The sequence below is a fragment of the Octopus bimaculoides genome, chromosome 5, assembly GCF_001194135.2.
Source record: "Octopus bimaculoides isolate UCB-OBI-ISO-001 chromosome 5, ASM119413v2, whole genome shotgun sequence".
Classification (NCBI taxonomy): Eukaryota; Metazoa; Mollusca; class Cephalopoda; order Octopoda; family Octopodidae; genus Octopus; species Octopus bimaculoides.
Genome location: NC_068985.1, coordinates 72,157,095 through 72,176,403, shown reverse-complemented (window position 1 = coordinate 72,176,403; position 19,309 = coordinate 72,157,095). Strand labels below are relative to the sequence as shown.

Sequence of the window (19,309 nt, the reverse complement as noted above, 5' to 3'; positions counted from 1 at the left end):
TATATACAATGTCTAAATACAAACTACTATTAGTTTTGTACAATGGTCAGACCAGCTTTTATCACATGTCAAGTGGTATCAGGTAATCATTCAGGCTGTTGTATTTTGAGCCTGAATGCTTGCCAGTAGTATGCAGTATGTTATACAAGCTGGTTTGACTATTCTATCTCAGAAGCATGAAATTTTTAGTAGCTTGCAATTAAATCCTGTATGTAGTTGCTCCATTATGCAAGTTTTTTTTTTCTTTTGTTCTCTCTATTTAACGCATCACACATTCCTATCAAAATTATTTTTCAGCTGACATTTCCAGTGTAAGACTACTGATCCCCAAAACATATCAACGTTCTTACAAAAAATCTAGGACATTCTGAAGTCTGTAGGCTTGCAAACAACAAACAATCACACACACACACACACAGGCACAAAAACAATGACTGGGATTAAGTTAATAGAGGATTACCCACAAAATTTTATAAATCAGTTGTACTCAACTGGAGTCTATATGGCACCAAGGGGTCCATATAATATTTTGCTGTTAAAGTTTTTTAAACATTAAATGGCTAGAAGGGTCCATCCAAGTGAAATAGGAATCAAAGGAGTCCATAGGTAAAAAATGGTTGAGAAGCACTGTTATAAATCTAGGGATCTCAAAATAGCAGAATGGAACCCTTTGAAAGTGTAGTTGCTGAGAACACGTTTTGATGTTGCCTTCTCAAAATGCTAGTAAATACTTTTTCTCATTAAAAAGATGCATGAAATAAAAGTAAGACATGATATACTCTAGTCTGAGTTTTATCCTCGACTGATCACTACACTTATGATAAGCCAAGGGTGAAGCTCAGAGTATTCTGTTATTTGATATAATAAAGATATATATCCTTTCTGCTCTATATTAAATCAATGTTTCCTGAATGTAAAAAATATATTTGTATATAAAATATACATTGGTTTTAAATTTTAGCACCAGGCCAGAAAGCTTGGAGGAAGGGATAAGTCGATTATATCGATCCCAGAGTTCAACTGGTAATTATTTTACTGACTCCGAAAGGATGAAAGGCAAAGCTGCCCTTGGTGAAATTTGAACTCAGAACATAAACACAGATAAAATGCTACTAAAAATTTTGCCTGGCATGCTAATAATTCTGCCAGATCATTGCTTTTCTATGAAATAAAAGAATGTGTATAAAAAAAATATATATTAAAAGATAATAATAAGTATTCATTTCAAAATTTATATATACATGTATATGTGTATGCTTTTACACATACACACACACACAATGTCTAATTTATACCCAACCAACTGTAACCAGAAGTACTGAATTTAAGTTAAATATTAGAAAGTTTCACTGTTGGGATAATATGAATGCAAATACATTCTTTCTATGTTAATGATGTGTGGAAAAACTAGGGAAGGAGTCTTTTGATGAACCAGTCCATGACTTGCTGAGTGTTACTCATAGAAAGTGTATCAGTATCTTTCTTCATTGGACAGCCACTATTAAGCATTGAATTCTGATTTTGCAATATGCTCATACAAACATGTATGCACATGTAGCACAACAACTTTTGTGCTACCAACATGGACAAAAAACTTCTTATGATACCATGAAATTGTAATATTTTCACTAATTTCTTAGTCAGGATTACCAAAAGTGAAACCAGTTGACTATGTAAATATTTTATCTCATAAAAAATATATATTCTCTGAACATTTTTCTTCTTATATTTTTCACTACATCCCACTATGTAAGGTAAAAATCTTTCCAACAAAACTTTTCACTATACACACACACACAGAGTAACTGAAGAACAGGAGGATTTTTTACAACTCTTATCCTCCTCCTTTTACCATTTCCATTGTTATAATATCTTTTCCTGGAGCTTCATTTGCCTTCATCAGTGGGTGTTTTGGTTTATACAACACACTCTCACTCAGGCCACCCAACCTAGGGTGATCAAGTCTATGCCTGAGTCCAAATGGTATTTTATTGAGCCCACTGACCACATCTCTTTAGTCAGATCCATCAAGACACTATATAGACACTCACATATCTACAGACATGTATATGTACACACACACACACACATGTACATATGCATATACAAATGTATATAGGTAGAGTTCACTTCTCAACCATAAAATTTCAGGTTCAGCACCACTCCATGGTCCTTTGGGGAAGTGTCTACTACTATAGCTTCAGGCTGACCAATGCCATGTAAGTGAACCACTGGAACTCATGATAACATGGGTAAAATAAATGTAAAGCAAACACACACACACACACACACACATGCACACATCTGTTATACATATATGCATTCACACACATACCCCCCCACATATATATATACACATATACACACACATATATGTACACACATATACCTCAGCACAAGTGTACATATTCAAATATGCAATTAGGTATACATAACATATAGGTATGTGAAGTCTTACCTGTATTGATAAGTCCTGGTAAGCAGTGAAAGGGAAAACAGAAATTCAAATATAAAAATGTTATAGAAAATGTAAAATGACAGCAAATACAACAGAGTGTGTGTGTGTGTGTGTGTGTGTGTGTGTGTGTGTACACGCATATGTGTGTGCAGATGTATATAAACTGATTGCAACAAATTTTATGTGAAAGTGTTTATAAAATCAATGTGAATCGGTCCATAAAACCCTTAATTGATACCTTTATATATGAATCACAATCAACATTACACAACTTGACCTTAAAGAAAACTGTCAAATGCACACACACACACACATAGATGAACAATGCACAAAGTACACTTGGTATATGGAAACAGAATGAAGTCTATTGTATATGTATATATGTATGTGTGTGTGTGTTATGTTCTTGTTTTGACATTGTTCATTAGTCTCAAGTGAGTACCAATCTCAAACAAAAATTCTACTCATTTCAAGCCTTCCATATCTGGCCATGGAGAAATATTACCTTATTTGGAAATGGGAGGAGGGGAGGAAGTTGAAACAGGAAAGGTATCTGTTTGTAAAAAAATAGCCTCAACAATTTTCATCTGACCCAGACAAGTATGGAAAAGTAGATGCTAAATGATAAAACATACATATTAACATATGAATCTGTGTATGAGTGTGTGTGTGTGTGTGTGTGTGTGTGTGTGTGTGTGTATATATATATATATATATATATATACACACCAATTTTGACCCTCTGCAAAATCCAAAATTTTATTTAATTTGCTTTGCGGGAGCAACTGTTTTATCAAAAGCGTATATTGTTGTTAAATGCTCGAAATACGAGACTAGAAAAGCAGCCAACAACTGATGGATCATTCTTTATGTTGTTTGTTTTGTTTTCCATTTGTGTCTTTCATTGATTGAAAGAATAATTCATGTTCCATGTACATGTTTCGTGACGTCCTGTGCCCACATATGTATGTATGTATATATATATGTATATATATATATATATGCGTATAGATGTAAGTATGTACATATACATATGTATATACGCATATATATATTAATATTATTTATATTATTATATATAGTTCAAATTTACAGAAAACAAAAGACAAAAACATGTGAAAGAACAACAACTATATTAGTTTAGATGCTTGGGAAGAATGGAAAAGTCATTGGTGTTCTGAATTTGTGCTCTTTTACAGAAAGGATTGAGAAGAAAAAAATATGGAGAGAGAAAAAATGTGTAGGGATTAAAAGTTCAATATGATGAAATGGCAGGAAGAAAGAGCCTGACATGTACACACACATACATAGGTACATTTATACACACACACATGTAAACACATATACACACACATACACATCTCTCTCTCTCTCTCTCTCTCTCTCTCTCTGTCTCAATATCATCATCATCGTTTAACGTCCACTTTCCATGCTAGCATGGGTTGGACGATTTGACTGAGGACTGGTGAACCAGATGGCTGCACCAGGCTCCAATCTGATCTGGCAGAGTTTCTACAGCTGGATGCCCTTCCTAACACCAACCACTTCAAGAGTGTAGTGAGTGCTTTTACGTGCCACCGGCATGAAGGCCAGTCAGGCGGTACTGGCAACGGCCACGCTCAAAATGGTGTATTTTACATAACACCTGCACAGGAGCCAGTCCACAGAGAGAGAGAGAGAGAGAGAGAGAGAGAGAGAGAGAGAGAGAGAGAGAGAGAGAGAGAGAGAGAAAGATGCACACACACAAACATGAATAAATATATGAAGAGAAATAATTTAACAACTAGAGGTGGGAGGAGAGCGAGAGATAGAGAGAAGAAAGTGAGTGAAGAAACTTTGTGAATTAAAATCTAAAAACAAAAACAATACAAAAAATAAAAAAGATACAAGTTAAATCAACAGTTTTTGATCAATAAAAATAAATTTCATAGAAAAATTATTGTCAGTCACAGACAGTAATGAAGTGTTGTATCAGCTCACTTGTGAAGTTTAACTCCTCATATTTATTATAAAATTCACTATAAATGAACCAATGGGTAAGGTTCTACAGAATCACTTGACTTGTTAGAAATAGCAGCCACATTTTCTCTTATATGGCATTTACTATAAAAGGATGGGGTGAAGAAGAATATATAAAATGATATAGTCGAAGATAAGTTGTCATGGAAAAAAAAAACATATATATAAATACAAAAATGCTTGATATGTTCACAGCTGGAACGCCTTTGGTCATAGACATTATTCGTTATTTAAAGCTGATCAAAGGATAAACAACAGCAGCAAAATTGTCAACTTTGAGATAATTTATTTTCTAGAATAGACTTGTATCTTTGTCCAGGAGGGAATGAAAGTCAGAACAAGTGGCATATTCAACACAAAGTAATTCATGTTGTATTTTGAAATAGGGTGATAAAATCAGTACAACAATTATGATGTTTTGAACTAGACCATAAAGAATAATTCTAAACCATTATTCTTATGCAGAAAATATTTGACACTGACTTCATAGTCAGAGTTCCAGTGCTTATCCTATTTGCATTGCCATCACTGTTTGCCTACCCCAGTGATTCTCAACCAGGGTCCATGAGACCCCTGGTGTTCCATATAAGTCTTTTGAGGGTCCATGTGAGCAAAATAGTAAATTGGGGATCCACAGTAATATTTTAAGGGTTCATGAAAAACTTTGCTTTAGATGTATTTATTGCAGGAAAGAGGTACATTTCTTTCTCCAATGTTTTACATAGTCTAACATGTTTCTGGTCAATGAAACATGTTCTCTCAGAGTGCTATTTCAAACTTACGCAAGTGAACATGTGAAAAACAAAATGGAAATTTTGAAAGAAGTGACTATAAACTAGTTTTTAAACATCGAATGGCTATGGGGGTCCACCAGAATAAAACAGTAATCAAAGGAGGTCTACGGATAAAGATGGTAGAGAACCACTGGCCTTCACTATACTTTTAACCCTGATTTTCCTGCAGACTTCTGATTTATATATGCTGCAGCTAAGCATCAACTGTATTATTCTCATCAATAACAGAGAGCCTGCTATGGTTATGTATGGACACAGTTACTCCTAAATATTAAGTCATAAAAAGAAAATAAAGCTTCAATGTTTGGTAAAAGAATAAAATGAGACTCCTGTCTCCTTTACTATCCATTCAATCATAACTTTCAGCTTTATGAATCCACAAGATAGTAACTGAATTTGTGAGCCAAAGGATCACGTTTTATGTGAATGTGGAACCTGCAAGAAATAGCAACCTTGAATAACACCTTACATTCTAACTTTAAAAACACTTTGAAAAAAAAGGGGACAGATTAAATTATGTAACTCAAGATATACAATCTCTTTTTTTTTTTTGTACTTGCTTCAGTCAATGGACTGCAGCCATGCTGGAACACTGCCTCAAAGGTTTTATTTTTAAATAGTTGACCAACATTAGTATTCATTTCTTTTTAAGCTTCGTACTTATTCTATTGTCCCCTTTTGCTGAACTGCTAAGTTACACGGACATAAGCAAATCAATACCAGTTGTCAAAAGGAAGCAGGAGACATACACAAAGATATACATGCACATGATGAGCTTCTTTCAGATTATGTATCTACCAAATCCATTGATAAGATTAAAGACAAAATCCATTCACAAGACTAGTTCAGGAGCTATAATAGAAGACACTTGCTCAAGTTGCCAAATAATGAGACTGAACGTGGAACTATGTGGTTGGGAAATAAACTCCTACCATACAGCCACAGCAGAATAATTTTGGCTGGAATGTCATAGATCATGAGTGCCATAGCACATGACAACAACAATAACACCAACAACTAATTATCAGAAAACATGAAGAATAGCTATCAATGAATCACATAGTATATTCAGAGCAACACACCAGATAATTTAAAAGAAATGGAAATTTTTTGCTTGAAATATAGTTGATGGAAAGATGGATGTGGTAAAAAGAAATACAAAGATGAGATATAAATTCCTGAAGCAATCTGGTTACAAGAAGATTTATTTACTCAGTACTTTTGTTCATTTAAGTAGAGTATTTAACATAAAGAGCAGAGTTTGTCTTTCATTATAACACATCATTGATGGAGGTGATAAGCAATGAAGAATTAAATCTAACATTACACAGCTTACAAGTTACGTTTGCAGATATATATATACAACTTATCAAGACTTGTAAATGTGTTATTACTTCAGCCTCTATTATATAATTACATTAACACATATGAGAGTCAAACACAAAGCTGTGTGCATACATATGAAGTTAGTGTGTGTGTATTTGAATCTACAAGTGAGAGAATACAGAGAATTCAATTCATATAGCACAAAATATATCACTTTATTCAACCTAGTACTACAGTACGTGACAACTATTAGTATATTGTTTCTATAAAATATTGCAAAGTGACAGGATTTGGATACACGTGTGTAAAGAGAATATATAATATATGTATGTAATGTGTGAGAGTGAATGTATGTATATTATACATGTATGACTTCTGTCATGTTCCTTGAGGTATATGATATGAACAAGGAACATTTATATATTGAAGTATATATATATATATATATATATATATATATATATATATATATATATATATATATGTACACACATACACATACATAGATACATACACACGCACACACATATATATATACATGTATCATCTTCATCAGTTTAACAGGGCCTATGTTCCAGGACCCAACAGCAGACATTAAACTGAGTTTAATGTCTGCTTTTCCATACCTGCATGGGTTGGATGGAGTTTTGTGAGGCATATATTCTACAGTCAGATACCCTTCCTATTGCCAACCCTCACCTGTTTCCAAGCAACGTAATATTTTCACTTGGTAAGACATTATTGGAATTGAATACTATTCATAGTATGGCAGTGACATGCATTTACAAATATCACATGATGTCAACAGATGGAGACACAAATACACATTCACACACACACGCATATACAAGTAGATACATATATTCATATATACATGTGTGTGTGTGTGTGTGTGTGTGTGTGTGTGTGTGTGTATATATATATATATATATATATATATACACACACATATATATATATATATCATATATTCTTTTATTCTTTTACTTGTTTCAGTCATTTGACTGTGGCCTTGCTGGAGCACCACTTTGAAGGGTCTTAGTCAAACAAATCAACCCCAGGACTTATTTTTTAAAACCTAGTATTTATTCTATCAGTCTCTTTTGCTGAACCACTAATTTCTGGGAACATAAACACACCAACATTGGTTGTCAAGAAATGATAGGGGGACAAGACACACACACATATCATATATATATATACAACAGGATTCTTTTAGTTTCCATCTACCCAATCCACTCACAAGGCTATAGTAGAAGACACTTTCCCAGGGTGCCATGCAGTGGGACTGAACCCAGAACCATATGGTTGGGAAGCAAACTTCTTACCACACAGCTACACCTGCACCTATATATGTGTGCGTGTGTGTGTGTGAGAGAGAGAGAAAGAAATTAGAATTCACAAGACTTTTTATTATTCACTACAATCGTTTCGACTCATCATGCACAGGTGCCTTGCAGGTGAGATACTGTACAAACAGTTGTGGTGCATCATAAGTGCAAATATGTCTCTTCAGGTGACTTGTCAAAAGGTTCCTCATTTTTTAATCTCTATTTCACTTACTTCTATTACACTACATTTTGGTAGTTGTAGTGTGCTACATGTCTACCCAAGGAACTGGGTCATAATGTAGAACTCTTCTCATATAAGTAGTAAGATAACTTAGCAAGAATCGAAAAAAAAAAAATATAATATGAAAATAAGTAAATGAAACAATATGTTATACACTGATAATAAAAAACTGTTAAATAAAACCATAAAACAACCATGTGATCGGCATACTACAAGGTGTGTACCTGAATAGAAAATTATTACTCATCTATTTATCTATCTATCTATATACACACACATGATGAGCTTCTTTCAGTTTCTGTCTACCAAGCTTAAAATCTACTCAAACACCTTTGGTCAGCCTGGGGCTATAATAGAAGAGACTTGACCAAGGTGTCATGCAGTGGGACTGAACCTGAAGCCATGGTGTTTTGGTAGCAGAATTCTTAACCATACAGCCATACCTGCACCTATGCATGTGTGTGTGTATATACACACACACACACACATATATAAGCACACATACTCATGTATCTATATATACAACACACACAAATACATATACACATGCATGCATGTATACATACACACACACACACACACACACACACACACACACACACAAACATCAAATATGCATAAACAAAAGCAACAAATTCTAAATATTATGAAAGAATATTAAAAATATCAGTGCATTTCAAATTTAAGATCAATTTGTGCAGTTTTATATGAACACAAATACTTCTGCATTACGCTCCTTAAAATGATTTTGTAAATTTGTTACATAAACCAGTTATTGATTTGCTAAGACTACATCATTCTGATGTTCAAACTTTTATGACACTCATAAATGACCTTTGCTTTCATCAGAGAATCAAAACAGCAGTGACTCAGATCAGATTCAAAATCAATGATATATATATATATATATATATATATATATACATATTGGTGGAATATACTCACATTTGTGCGTATACATATATATATACATGCACACACACACATGCACGCACATACATGTACATACACAGTCACACTCATATCCCTATAGTTATGATGCTAATATAAGTATTTCTATATATATAACTGAAACTCTACTTGTCACATTCACTATCTATCACATTCTCCCTAAATGACATATCTCACAAGGCCTCTTACACCAACCATTCTCTGAAAGAAATAGAAAATGTTAGACAGTTACCTAGATAGACAGACAGATAAGAAAAGAGAAAGAGAAAGACAGAGAGTAAGAAAGATGTTTTTACCTATATAACTACCTAACAAGTTATGTGATCTCAATGCTTGTCCAACAAGTAACATGACACCAATGTATGTTGGTTTTTGCCAACAAGGAAGCTCTCACTAGCACTGTTAGAAACTGTGTCCAGTAAGTTCTCCATCATCAATTCACTACAGGGAAAGTTCACTGTTATCAATTCCCCATCATGTATTCAATAAAATAGTTTTTAACTATTAATGATGAGATACTAAAGATATATTTTCACGGTAAACTTTTCTCGTGGTGAACTTTCCTCATGGTGAATTGATGGCAGTGAACTTATTTGTAATCGTTAGAAACAGTAGCAAAATCTTTCAAATCAAATCTGTCTGTCTTCCAAATTTACAAAATATAAGATGACTATGACTAGAATGCACCCCACAAATATTTGTTTGATCAGAGTTAATCTGGGGGTTAAACTACAACAACCATGTTTATTTTGAGTCAATGAGTGAACTTTACATAGTCTTTCAGACTGCTAGAAATAGCAATCAAATTTTCCTCAAATTACATCCTACTGTCTTAAATTAGAAAAGAGTGTTTTAGACAGTGCAGTCCGATATATACAAATACCATTCAGAAGGTAGTTCTTTTCTTCATATACTGCTTTGGTCGTCTCAAGGCAGGAGTAGAATTTACTTGCCCAAAGTGCTATGCAGTGGGATTGAACTCAGAACCATGTGGTTGGGAAGCAAGCCTCTTACCACACAGCCACACCTGCACTTATATAGTATGTTTCTCTCCCCCACCATTGCTTGACAACTGATGTTGGTGTGTTTACATCCCCATAACTGAGCGGTTCAGTAAAAAATATCAATAGAATAAGTAGCAGGCTAACAAAGAAAAGTCTTAAGATTGATTACTTTGACTAGATGGTGGTGCTCCAGCATGGCCGCAGTCAAAATGACTGAAACAAGTAAAAGAACAAAAGAATAATGAACATATTATATAGGTGCAGGTGTGGCAAGAAGCTTGTTTCCCAACCACATGGTTCTGGGTTCTGTCCCACTGCATAACACTTTGGGCATGTGTATTCTACTATAGCCTTAGGACAACCAAAGCCTTGTGAGTTGATTTGGTAGACAGAAACTGAAAGAAACCAAATGTATACATATGTGTGTGTGCGTGTGTGACTATGTGCCTGTGTTTGTCTCCCACCACCATTTGACAAATGGTGTAGATGTATTCACATCCCCATGACTTAGCATTTTGATGAAGGGAATCAACAGAATAAGTACCGGGCTTAAAAAAAAGTACTTGCATTGATTCATTTGACTAAAAAATTCTTTAAGGCAATACCTCATCATAGCTGCCGTTTCAATCCCAAAACAAATAAAAGATAAGAAATACTTTTGGTAAGTTATGTGTTAAATAAAGTGTAATTACATAATATTTTCTTGAATATCATTTTGTTAATTATATTCGTTATTTATACTACAAATTCTTTCCATTCTATAATAACTTTTCATACCTTCTGCAAAGGAGAAAGGTAGCAACCAAGAGCTTTTTTTTTTTTTTTGCAGAGCCAACAACAGAGTAGCAGAGAAAAAACTACAACTTATACTCTGGTGCAGCATATCCAAAATCTGGTGGGTCAGATGCTTGCAACACAGTAGACTCTAGTAAATGCACCAAGGATCAAGTGGTATTGTTAAGGCATGTGATAGATATGTTTATCAAAGAAGAACAAAATAGTTACAGTCCATCTGACAAACTTCTGCATAGTTTCCCTTTAAACTAATTCCATTCATAAGACTCAGGTCAGCCCAAATATATGGTAAAAGACACTTGTCCAACATGCTGTTGACCTATCCACTTTATAGCTGAGTAATCACTGATAGAAATTAACCAATCAATCAAAATCAGACACTGGCTACACGAAACAATGTGCACATATCGAACTTCTTTTAAGCTATCCATTGCAATTACATCAGAATGAAAAACAGGATGCTTGAAACAGTTTCAAAAAGAGGTGAAAATATAAAAAAAAAATAATAAAAAATTATAAGTCAAAATGGGTTTGATTATCACAAAGTGATGTTTAGTTTTGTACAAAGAAAGGAAAAAAAAAACTTCTACTTTATTCTACCATTACTTATTCTGATTGTTATAAGAAAATTTCACAAGAGAAAAAAAAACTGAAAAGAGATAAACAGAAATAAAAACAAAAAAAGCAACAAAACTACTACTATCTACCTCCTTAACCTGCAAGTGATGGGAAAGGTTGGATGAAGTTTTCTTTGGACAGAAGAATAAGAGAATAAAGACAAGAATACATTAAAATTGCAACTGGTAATGGCTATGCTGCAAACAATGGTTTGGTTCAATGATTTGGGAGCAATTTATAAAGATTACTGTCAAACAAAGCAGATTAGCCCAATAAATCATATCACCCATTACTAAACACTGAATCATTTGAGATCTATTAAGGCAGGCATTTCTCAACTTGTTTTCAGAAGTAGACTCTCTGTGTAGGTGGAGTGTACTTTGTGAATTCACAGGTCATATGTTCAATTCTAGAGAAAAGAAATGTCTTAAGTTTTAGTAAACATTCCATGATTATGTATTTGAAAAACATATGCCACTATGACTCTGGGTTATGAACTAATGAAGGAACCTCTATAACATTGTTTTGCTTTCTAGAAATAGCAGTGATATTTCCTGCAAATCTCACCTGACCACCATATCACATCCAGAATCAAAAGGTAGAAAACATGATATAGACTTCTATATGATGTTTTTGAAAGTGAAATGATGAGATAATCATGGATGGAACCCCTTGGAGTACAATATCTCTTTGATCAGGGATAAACAGAGGGCAATAACATCAGCAATAAAAGCTAATGAGGGGGGTCCCTATATGGTTTGGGAAGCAGTTATAGTTTTCTTAAATCATGCGGTACCATCTTCGAAAAAGAAATACACAGCCAACAATACAGTCTTGTATATAAATAATATGTCTAAAAAAAAAAAAAAAGGAAGAAGGACAACAGGAAAGCTTTTGGCCATAAGTCTGCTCAGTAATAGAAGACCTGGACCAAAACAACAAATTAGAATGATTGATATAGAATAAATTATCAGATGGAATAACAGTTAATCTGAGCACTTATCATGACTACCACATTCATACAGTTCATGTTTGAATGAACTAGTATATATTTTGGCCTTCAATATTTGAAAGCATAGCTCCTCTAAGAGTAAACTAACACCCTTGTCATGTTGAAGCATTCAATCGGATACTTCCATTGCATAGCTTTACCTTAGTAAAGCTGATAGAGACTACCTCAAAACATCAAGGCTTGGTTGAAAGATTTGTTTCAAATTTTGGCACAAGGCCAGCAAGTTTGGGGGAGAGGGTAAGTTGATTACATTAACTGCAGTGCTCAACTGGTACTTATATTAGTGACCCCAAAAGGATGAAAAGTAAAGTCAACCTCAGCGGAATTTGGGCTCAGAAGGTAAAAACAAATGAAATGCTGCTAAGCATTTGCCTGGCATGGTGAAGATTCAGCCAGTTTGCCACCTCACTTGGTTGAAATATTAATATCTTTACTTTGGTATTGTAGATAGAAGTTAGCTAACAACAAACCTTGTTTAGAGTATTCCAAACCAGAAGAAACTAGAAGTGGCTAATGACAGCAAAAAATCTGTTAACAAAGTCTGAAAATTTGGGGAAGTTTGCATGCTGCAGAGAGATGAAAATACTGATGAGCAATGACTTTTATCAGAAAGGAAAAGCAGGAGGACACACACACACACATGGGGGCTTTGCTTGAACTGTCAGTACTTCTCATATCTAAAACTCCATGCAATCTTATCCAACTGTGTGTACCTTGCAAAATATTCATAGCAGAGTTGACAGAGGCTACCCAACTTTGTTCATTCAAAGTATCTGACCTCAAATCTGATCAATGCAACCTAATATTGATATGTATTGATGAGCAAATTGGTACAGTTAATTGAATTAACCCCAGTACATTGCTAGAAATTATATTAATGCAAAGATGTCTATAATAGGATATGACCCCAAAATGCTAAGAGTGGAATTAGATATTAGTTTCTAAAAATATTAATTCAGCATGAGGCTGGAGAATTGTAACACTTGAGGTTAGTTGGTCGATTCAACTACTCTAGTTTGTAATTAGCATTTATTTTATTTGTGCCAAAGAGATGAAAAGGCAAATGCTGATACCCAGAGGAGTGAAAATTGAAGTCAATTTCAGAAGTAGGTAGAATTTTAGAGATAAAACTAAATATTTGAAAATGATTTTAAATTTTCAACTCTAATAATTCTGTCATATTATTGCTTAAAATAAATATTGATTGACTGATTAATATATTAAAAAAAAAACATGTTGAAAATATAATTTATATTAAATTGAAGTTAAGAAAAGGATTAATATGACTTACAATGAGAAGAGGAAAACTAAAGATAAAAAGTAACAAAGAATAAAAATTTGTGCAAAAACTTATAATGTTATTGAAGACACAGATATTACAACACACACACACACACACACACACACACACACACACACACACACACACACACACACACACACACACACACACAATGATAAATGAGTAGACAAACAAAAGAAGTTGAAATTTTCAAAGACTTAATCACATTGTCATTTTCTTTTTCACCAAATAAAAGCATATGATACTTCAAGTCTGAATTATGTTGATATGATGATGTTAAATAAAAGTTAAGGAAGAATTTTTAAATGTTTAGAAAGAAATCTATAAAATAAAATGAAATGTAATAAAAGAGAGCAGAATAAACTGCAAAACTGGAAGTATTTATCAAGACAAGATGAATTGCTGTTGTTGATTCAGAGATGAGAAGGATCAGTCTTTTAATATGATAGAAAAGTCTTATAAAACTTAAGATGTATCATGGAAATTCAACAATGGTTAAATTAATATATATATATATATATATATATATTTATACATACATATGTATCTATGTGTGTGTATGTGTATACACACATATGTAAACACACACACATATATATAATATATATCATCATCATTGTTACATCTATACATACAAATATGCATATGTATGTGTATATATATATATACATATAATACATACATACACACATACATACATATGTAAACATACACATATATATAATATATATCATCATCGTTACATTTATACATACAAATATGCATATGTGTGTATATATATATATATATTTATGTATATATAATACATACATACATACACACACACACACACACACACATGTAAATAGATGTTAAATGGTGATGATTATATATATGCATATGCACACACACTCAAAAGATTGGGTAAATTTTCTGTGCACAAAGAAGGGGAATAAAGACAACAAAAAAATTTTTTCAAAAGTTCTTATAAATGTTATGATTCTCAAGGGTTTCTATTCATCATGCTTTTGCCTCAAAGACTTGAGTTTTGCTTTAAGTATTTTTCAAAAACATATTGGAAGCAAAAACAAACAACTAGTCACAAAATGAATAAAGAAGCTTACTAACAAAATAGTATTGATGATGACAATGATGATGATTACTGTAATGAAGATTAGAATGATGATGATGACTATGATGATAATTATGATGTCAAGGACATTGTGATGATGATGATGATGATGATGATAATCATGATGACTACAGTGATGATAATGCTAACAATAGAGAAAGATGGGAAAGTGGAGATAATTTCTGGTATGAATATAAAATAAAAATATAGTTTCATTGAAAACATTTTCTGCAATCCTAAATTTCAAGCATCATACACACACACACACACACACACACACACACACACACAAAACAATGGTACTCCAGTTTGGCCTTAGCATGGTTAAAACAACTTGAAAAACTAAGAACACATGCACAAACAATAATAATAATTGTTTTTGACTTAGATACAAGGAGTTTTGTTTTTTTTGTTTACATTCCTCCCCAACCCTACAACCCCCATACTTGAGTAGCATTTTAATTTATCAACCCCTATTGCAGAAAGTTAAAGTTGACTTTGATTGGATTAGAACTCAGACCATAAAACATTTTGTCTGATGCTCTAATGATTCTGTCAAACCCCAACATCTTAATGATGTCTTTCACAGACACAAGGCCAGCAATTTTGGGGAGCAGAGAGTTGAGACCATCAACCCAGAATTTGAATGGTATGTTATTTTATCAACCCTGGAGGAATACAAGTGTGCAAAATTGATCATAGTAGGATTTGAATTCAGAGCATAAAATGCCAGAACAAGTAGTATTAGGTATTTTGTCTGGTGCTTAACATAATAATAATCCTTTCTACTAAAGGCACAAGGCCTGAAATTTGAGGAGGGGGGATTAGTTGATAACACTGACCCCAGTGTTTCATTGGCACTTAATCTATTGACCCCAAAAGGATGAAAAGCAAAGTTGACCCTGGTGGAATTTGAGCTCAGAATGTAGCAATGGGCAAAATACTGCTAAGCATTTCATCCATTGTGTTAACGACTCCATCAGCTCACCACCTTACTTAACATAATAATAATGATTTCAGTTATTTGCTTTACAAGCATCAGATAAAGGGGGAACATTGAAGAGACTGGTTAAAAAAGTGTAGGCGTTTACATAGAAATTGAAAAAAAAAAAAGAGATAAAATGTATATTTACACAGTATATATAGTACTCAAAGAGAAGAACTGCTATTTAGAGTCAATTAAAGAATGTCACAGAATCAAGATTACATTGGATCATAATAATTGCTTCTAAAAGAGGCATAAGGACATAAATTTAAGAGAAGTTAATTGACTAAATCAGTTTCTCTACTTAACTAGTACTTTAACACAGAAGGGTAAAATAGAAACAAACATTACAATGCAATTTTGAACAATATAATGCAACATTATAGAGATAAATGAACTTTACAGATCTGAACTTGTATCTAAAGTAGGAAAATTCCTCTCCAGAATGTTAGCCTAAGAAAATTCTTTATATAGAAAACCTATGGTTGTCCATGCAGCAAATCTCTCTTCTCCATGCTGCCAATATTGTCCATGCAGCAAATCTCTCTTCTCCATGCTGCCAATGTTGTCCAAGAGAAAGAGATAGGACTGACATGTCCTTGGTACCATACTACTGCAGGTAAATTCAGAAGATATAGGACCACAACAAATACTGCATAGTAATTTGTTTTATATTCTAAGAATTCCGCCAATTCTATTTTCAACAGTTAATTTATTTTATCCCTTTTTACGGTGGCATGTAAAAAGCACCCAGCACACTCTGTAAAGTGGTTGATATTAAAAAGGGCATATAACTGTAGAGACCATGCCAAAACAGACAATTGGAGTCTGGACAGCTCTCAGGCTGGTTAGCTCTTAACAAATCACCCAACCCATGCCAGCATAGAAAAAGCATGCTAAACAATGACGTTGACAACTTTGAAATAATGGAAGGCAAGTTTGATCACAGTAGAATTTATTTCAAATGTAAAGAGCCACAACAAATACAGTGAGGCATTCTGTTTAACACTAATGATTTGGCCACAACAAATCCAATGAGACATTCTGGTTAACCCAAATGATCTGCCAATCTACTGCTTTAACTCTATAAGATATAAATATGCTTGAAAGATATTAAGTATTACTAAAATATAATATTGGATTTGTAATGACAAATATATTTGGTAACATCACTGATTTGAGTGACATACTGATTTTCTCTATCAATACTGAAGAGCCAGCCTATCATATGACATAGTGAAGTTAGCTTGCAGCCAATAACAAATAAACAGCCTGTATTTATACTAATACAAGCGCAGGGCTGACAAAGTTAAACAAGATAAAATTATTTGAAATGCCATACAGATTCATACAGAAGTGCATAAAATAAATGTCAGTTGTGTTTATCCATAGGTTTCTCTCATCAAATAGACTTCTGACCCAAACATTCCACACATCTTTCATTCAGACAAAGTGCAATATATAATTTGCTTTTCCTTTTTTAAGATGATCAGAATGCTAGAAATAACAGATTTGAGGGAGATATATATGTATGTATCTATATTTACTGTAGTGCTGATTGACAGTCACAGATACTGATGCTTCTCTTAACTCAATCATTAATACCTCATTCCTCACAAAACTTATCATTCCCTTTCTCTATCAGTTACATCCATAACTTCTCAAAAATATTGACCATATATGTAATCAAAATAAATAGCATTGTTTATCATTGTCATTATTGTCAAAGCACAAGTTTATTACAAGTAAATCCCATTGAAATCAATTTGGCAAAGCCTGACTGCATAAACAGACTGGTTGGGGTTTAATTTTAGAAATTGTAATATCTGTAGTTTCAAACATTACTTAAGAGTTTTAAGTAAGATGCATAGGAATCTTCACCTTGTCTGTTGAGGATTAATTTGTCAATGTTTTAACATGGATTATTAATTATTTAAGACTTGTTATTATAAGAGATTCATTTCTCCTCTATTGCAATTGGCGCCACACAGACATGCATACGTATGTTTGTGTGTAAGCACAGCCATTGCTAATCAGTTAAAAAACATTCTTTCAGCAAGTGTCTTTTATGACAGGTTGAGGTCAACCTGAACCTTGTAAGAGGAACTAGGTAAACAAATATGTGGGAAACTATCAGATGAACAAAAGCTGGTGATTTAGAGGGGGCAGTTTTGTCTCTTCCTCGTGTCTTTGGAATACTCAACCACTTATACTATAATCCAGTAAATACATAGTTCTTTTGACTGAACAATAAGAACTCTTCTCATAATTGACACTAGCAATTAGAGCCAGCAAGTATGCATCTCCAACTGAAGGTTACTCGTATTTACTCAGATAGCCACATGAAGCCATGGTATGGGTCAAGTTATTCCTCCAACTAAACACACACACACACACACACACACATGTATATATGTTAACTGAGGAATTGTTAACATCCACATAGGTAATGGGTGCAGGCTTCTGCCTGGCTAGCTCCTGTCAAACTGTCCCACCCATGCCAGCATGGAAGACAAACGTTAAACGATGATGATGTAACACAAAAAAAAAGATTTTGATCTCTTAAAACTAGCAGTGAAATTTCCTTCAAATCATACCCAACCATCTTAGAAAAGACAGATGTACTAGTTAATGTGGACCTAGGTATATTGTGCCAATGAAAAGGATGGCTAGTCAGGGTGGAAATGGCTTTGAATGTAGGTCTGCTTGATCAGGGTTGATTTGGTGCTAAATAGCCAACAATATACCAACACACACACGCGCACGTAGAAACAGATAGATAGACAGGTTGAACACACTATAGTTTTGCAAAGGTATCCAAATGGGGCCACTAGTTATCCTGAATGGATGTGAAACAGCGATAGGAAAGAGAATAGAATAACTGTGTAGCTACATAGTTAGCTATTAACACATGTGACATTTTCTACACTCTCTTTTACCAAAGCTGTGCATTGATTACTTTAGCATTTATATACCTAAATAAAACAAAATTACAACTATGCTTGAGAGTGAATGTGTGTGTGTGTGTGTGAAAGTGTGTGTATGTGTGTGTGTGTGAGCGAGTGTGTGTGTGTGAGAGAGAGAGAGAGAGAGAGAGAGAAAGATAGAGAGAGAGAAAGAGAGAAAGTGTGTGTGTGTGTGTGTGCATGTTTGAACAAATTTACAACAGGAGAAAGAAAGTACTATGCATTAGTTTGTTAACTTATTAAAATTGAAGCTTCCAGCCATCAATACTCTGATTTTCTCATTTCTATGTTTCATGGATATGTAGAAAGAAGATAAAAAGATATGGTAGAAATATCAAATATTAGGAGTGTGGGGGGGGGGGAGAGCAAAGCAGATTGATAGAGAAGAGATTAAG

General features: G+C 33.6%; 1 protein-coding gene across 6 annotated transcripts in view; it reads right to left on the bottom strand.

Annotated features, from left to right (window-relative positions):
- The window catches only part of LOC106876215 (roundabout homolog 1), a 336,558-nt gene that overhangs the window by 207,858 nt on the left and 109,391 nt on the right, over positions 1-19,309 (bottom strand). For all 6 annotated transcript variants that reach the window (XM_014924686.2, XM_014924677.2, XM_052967770.1 and 3 more), the window contains exon 17: positions 2,459-2,473. In XM_014924686.2, the coding sequence (XP_014780172.1) occupies positions 2,459-2,473 (15 nt within the window). The remainder of the gene's footprint in view (positions 1-2,458; positions 2,474-19,309) is intronic.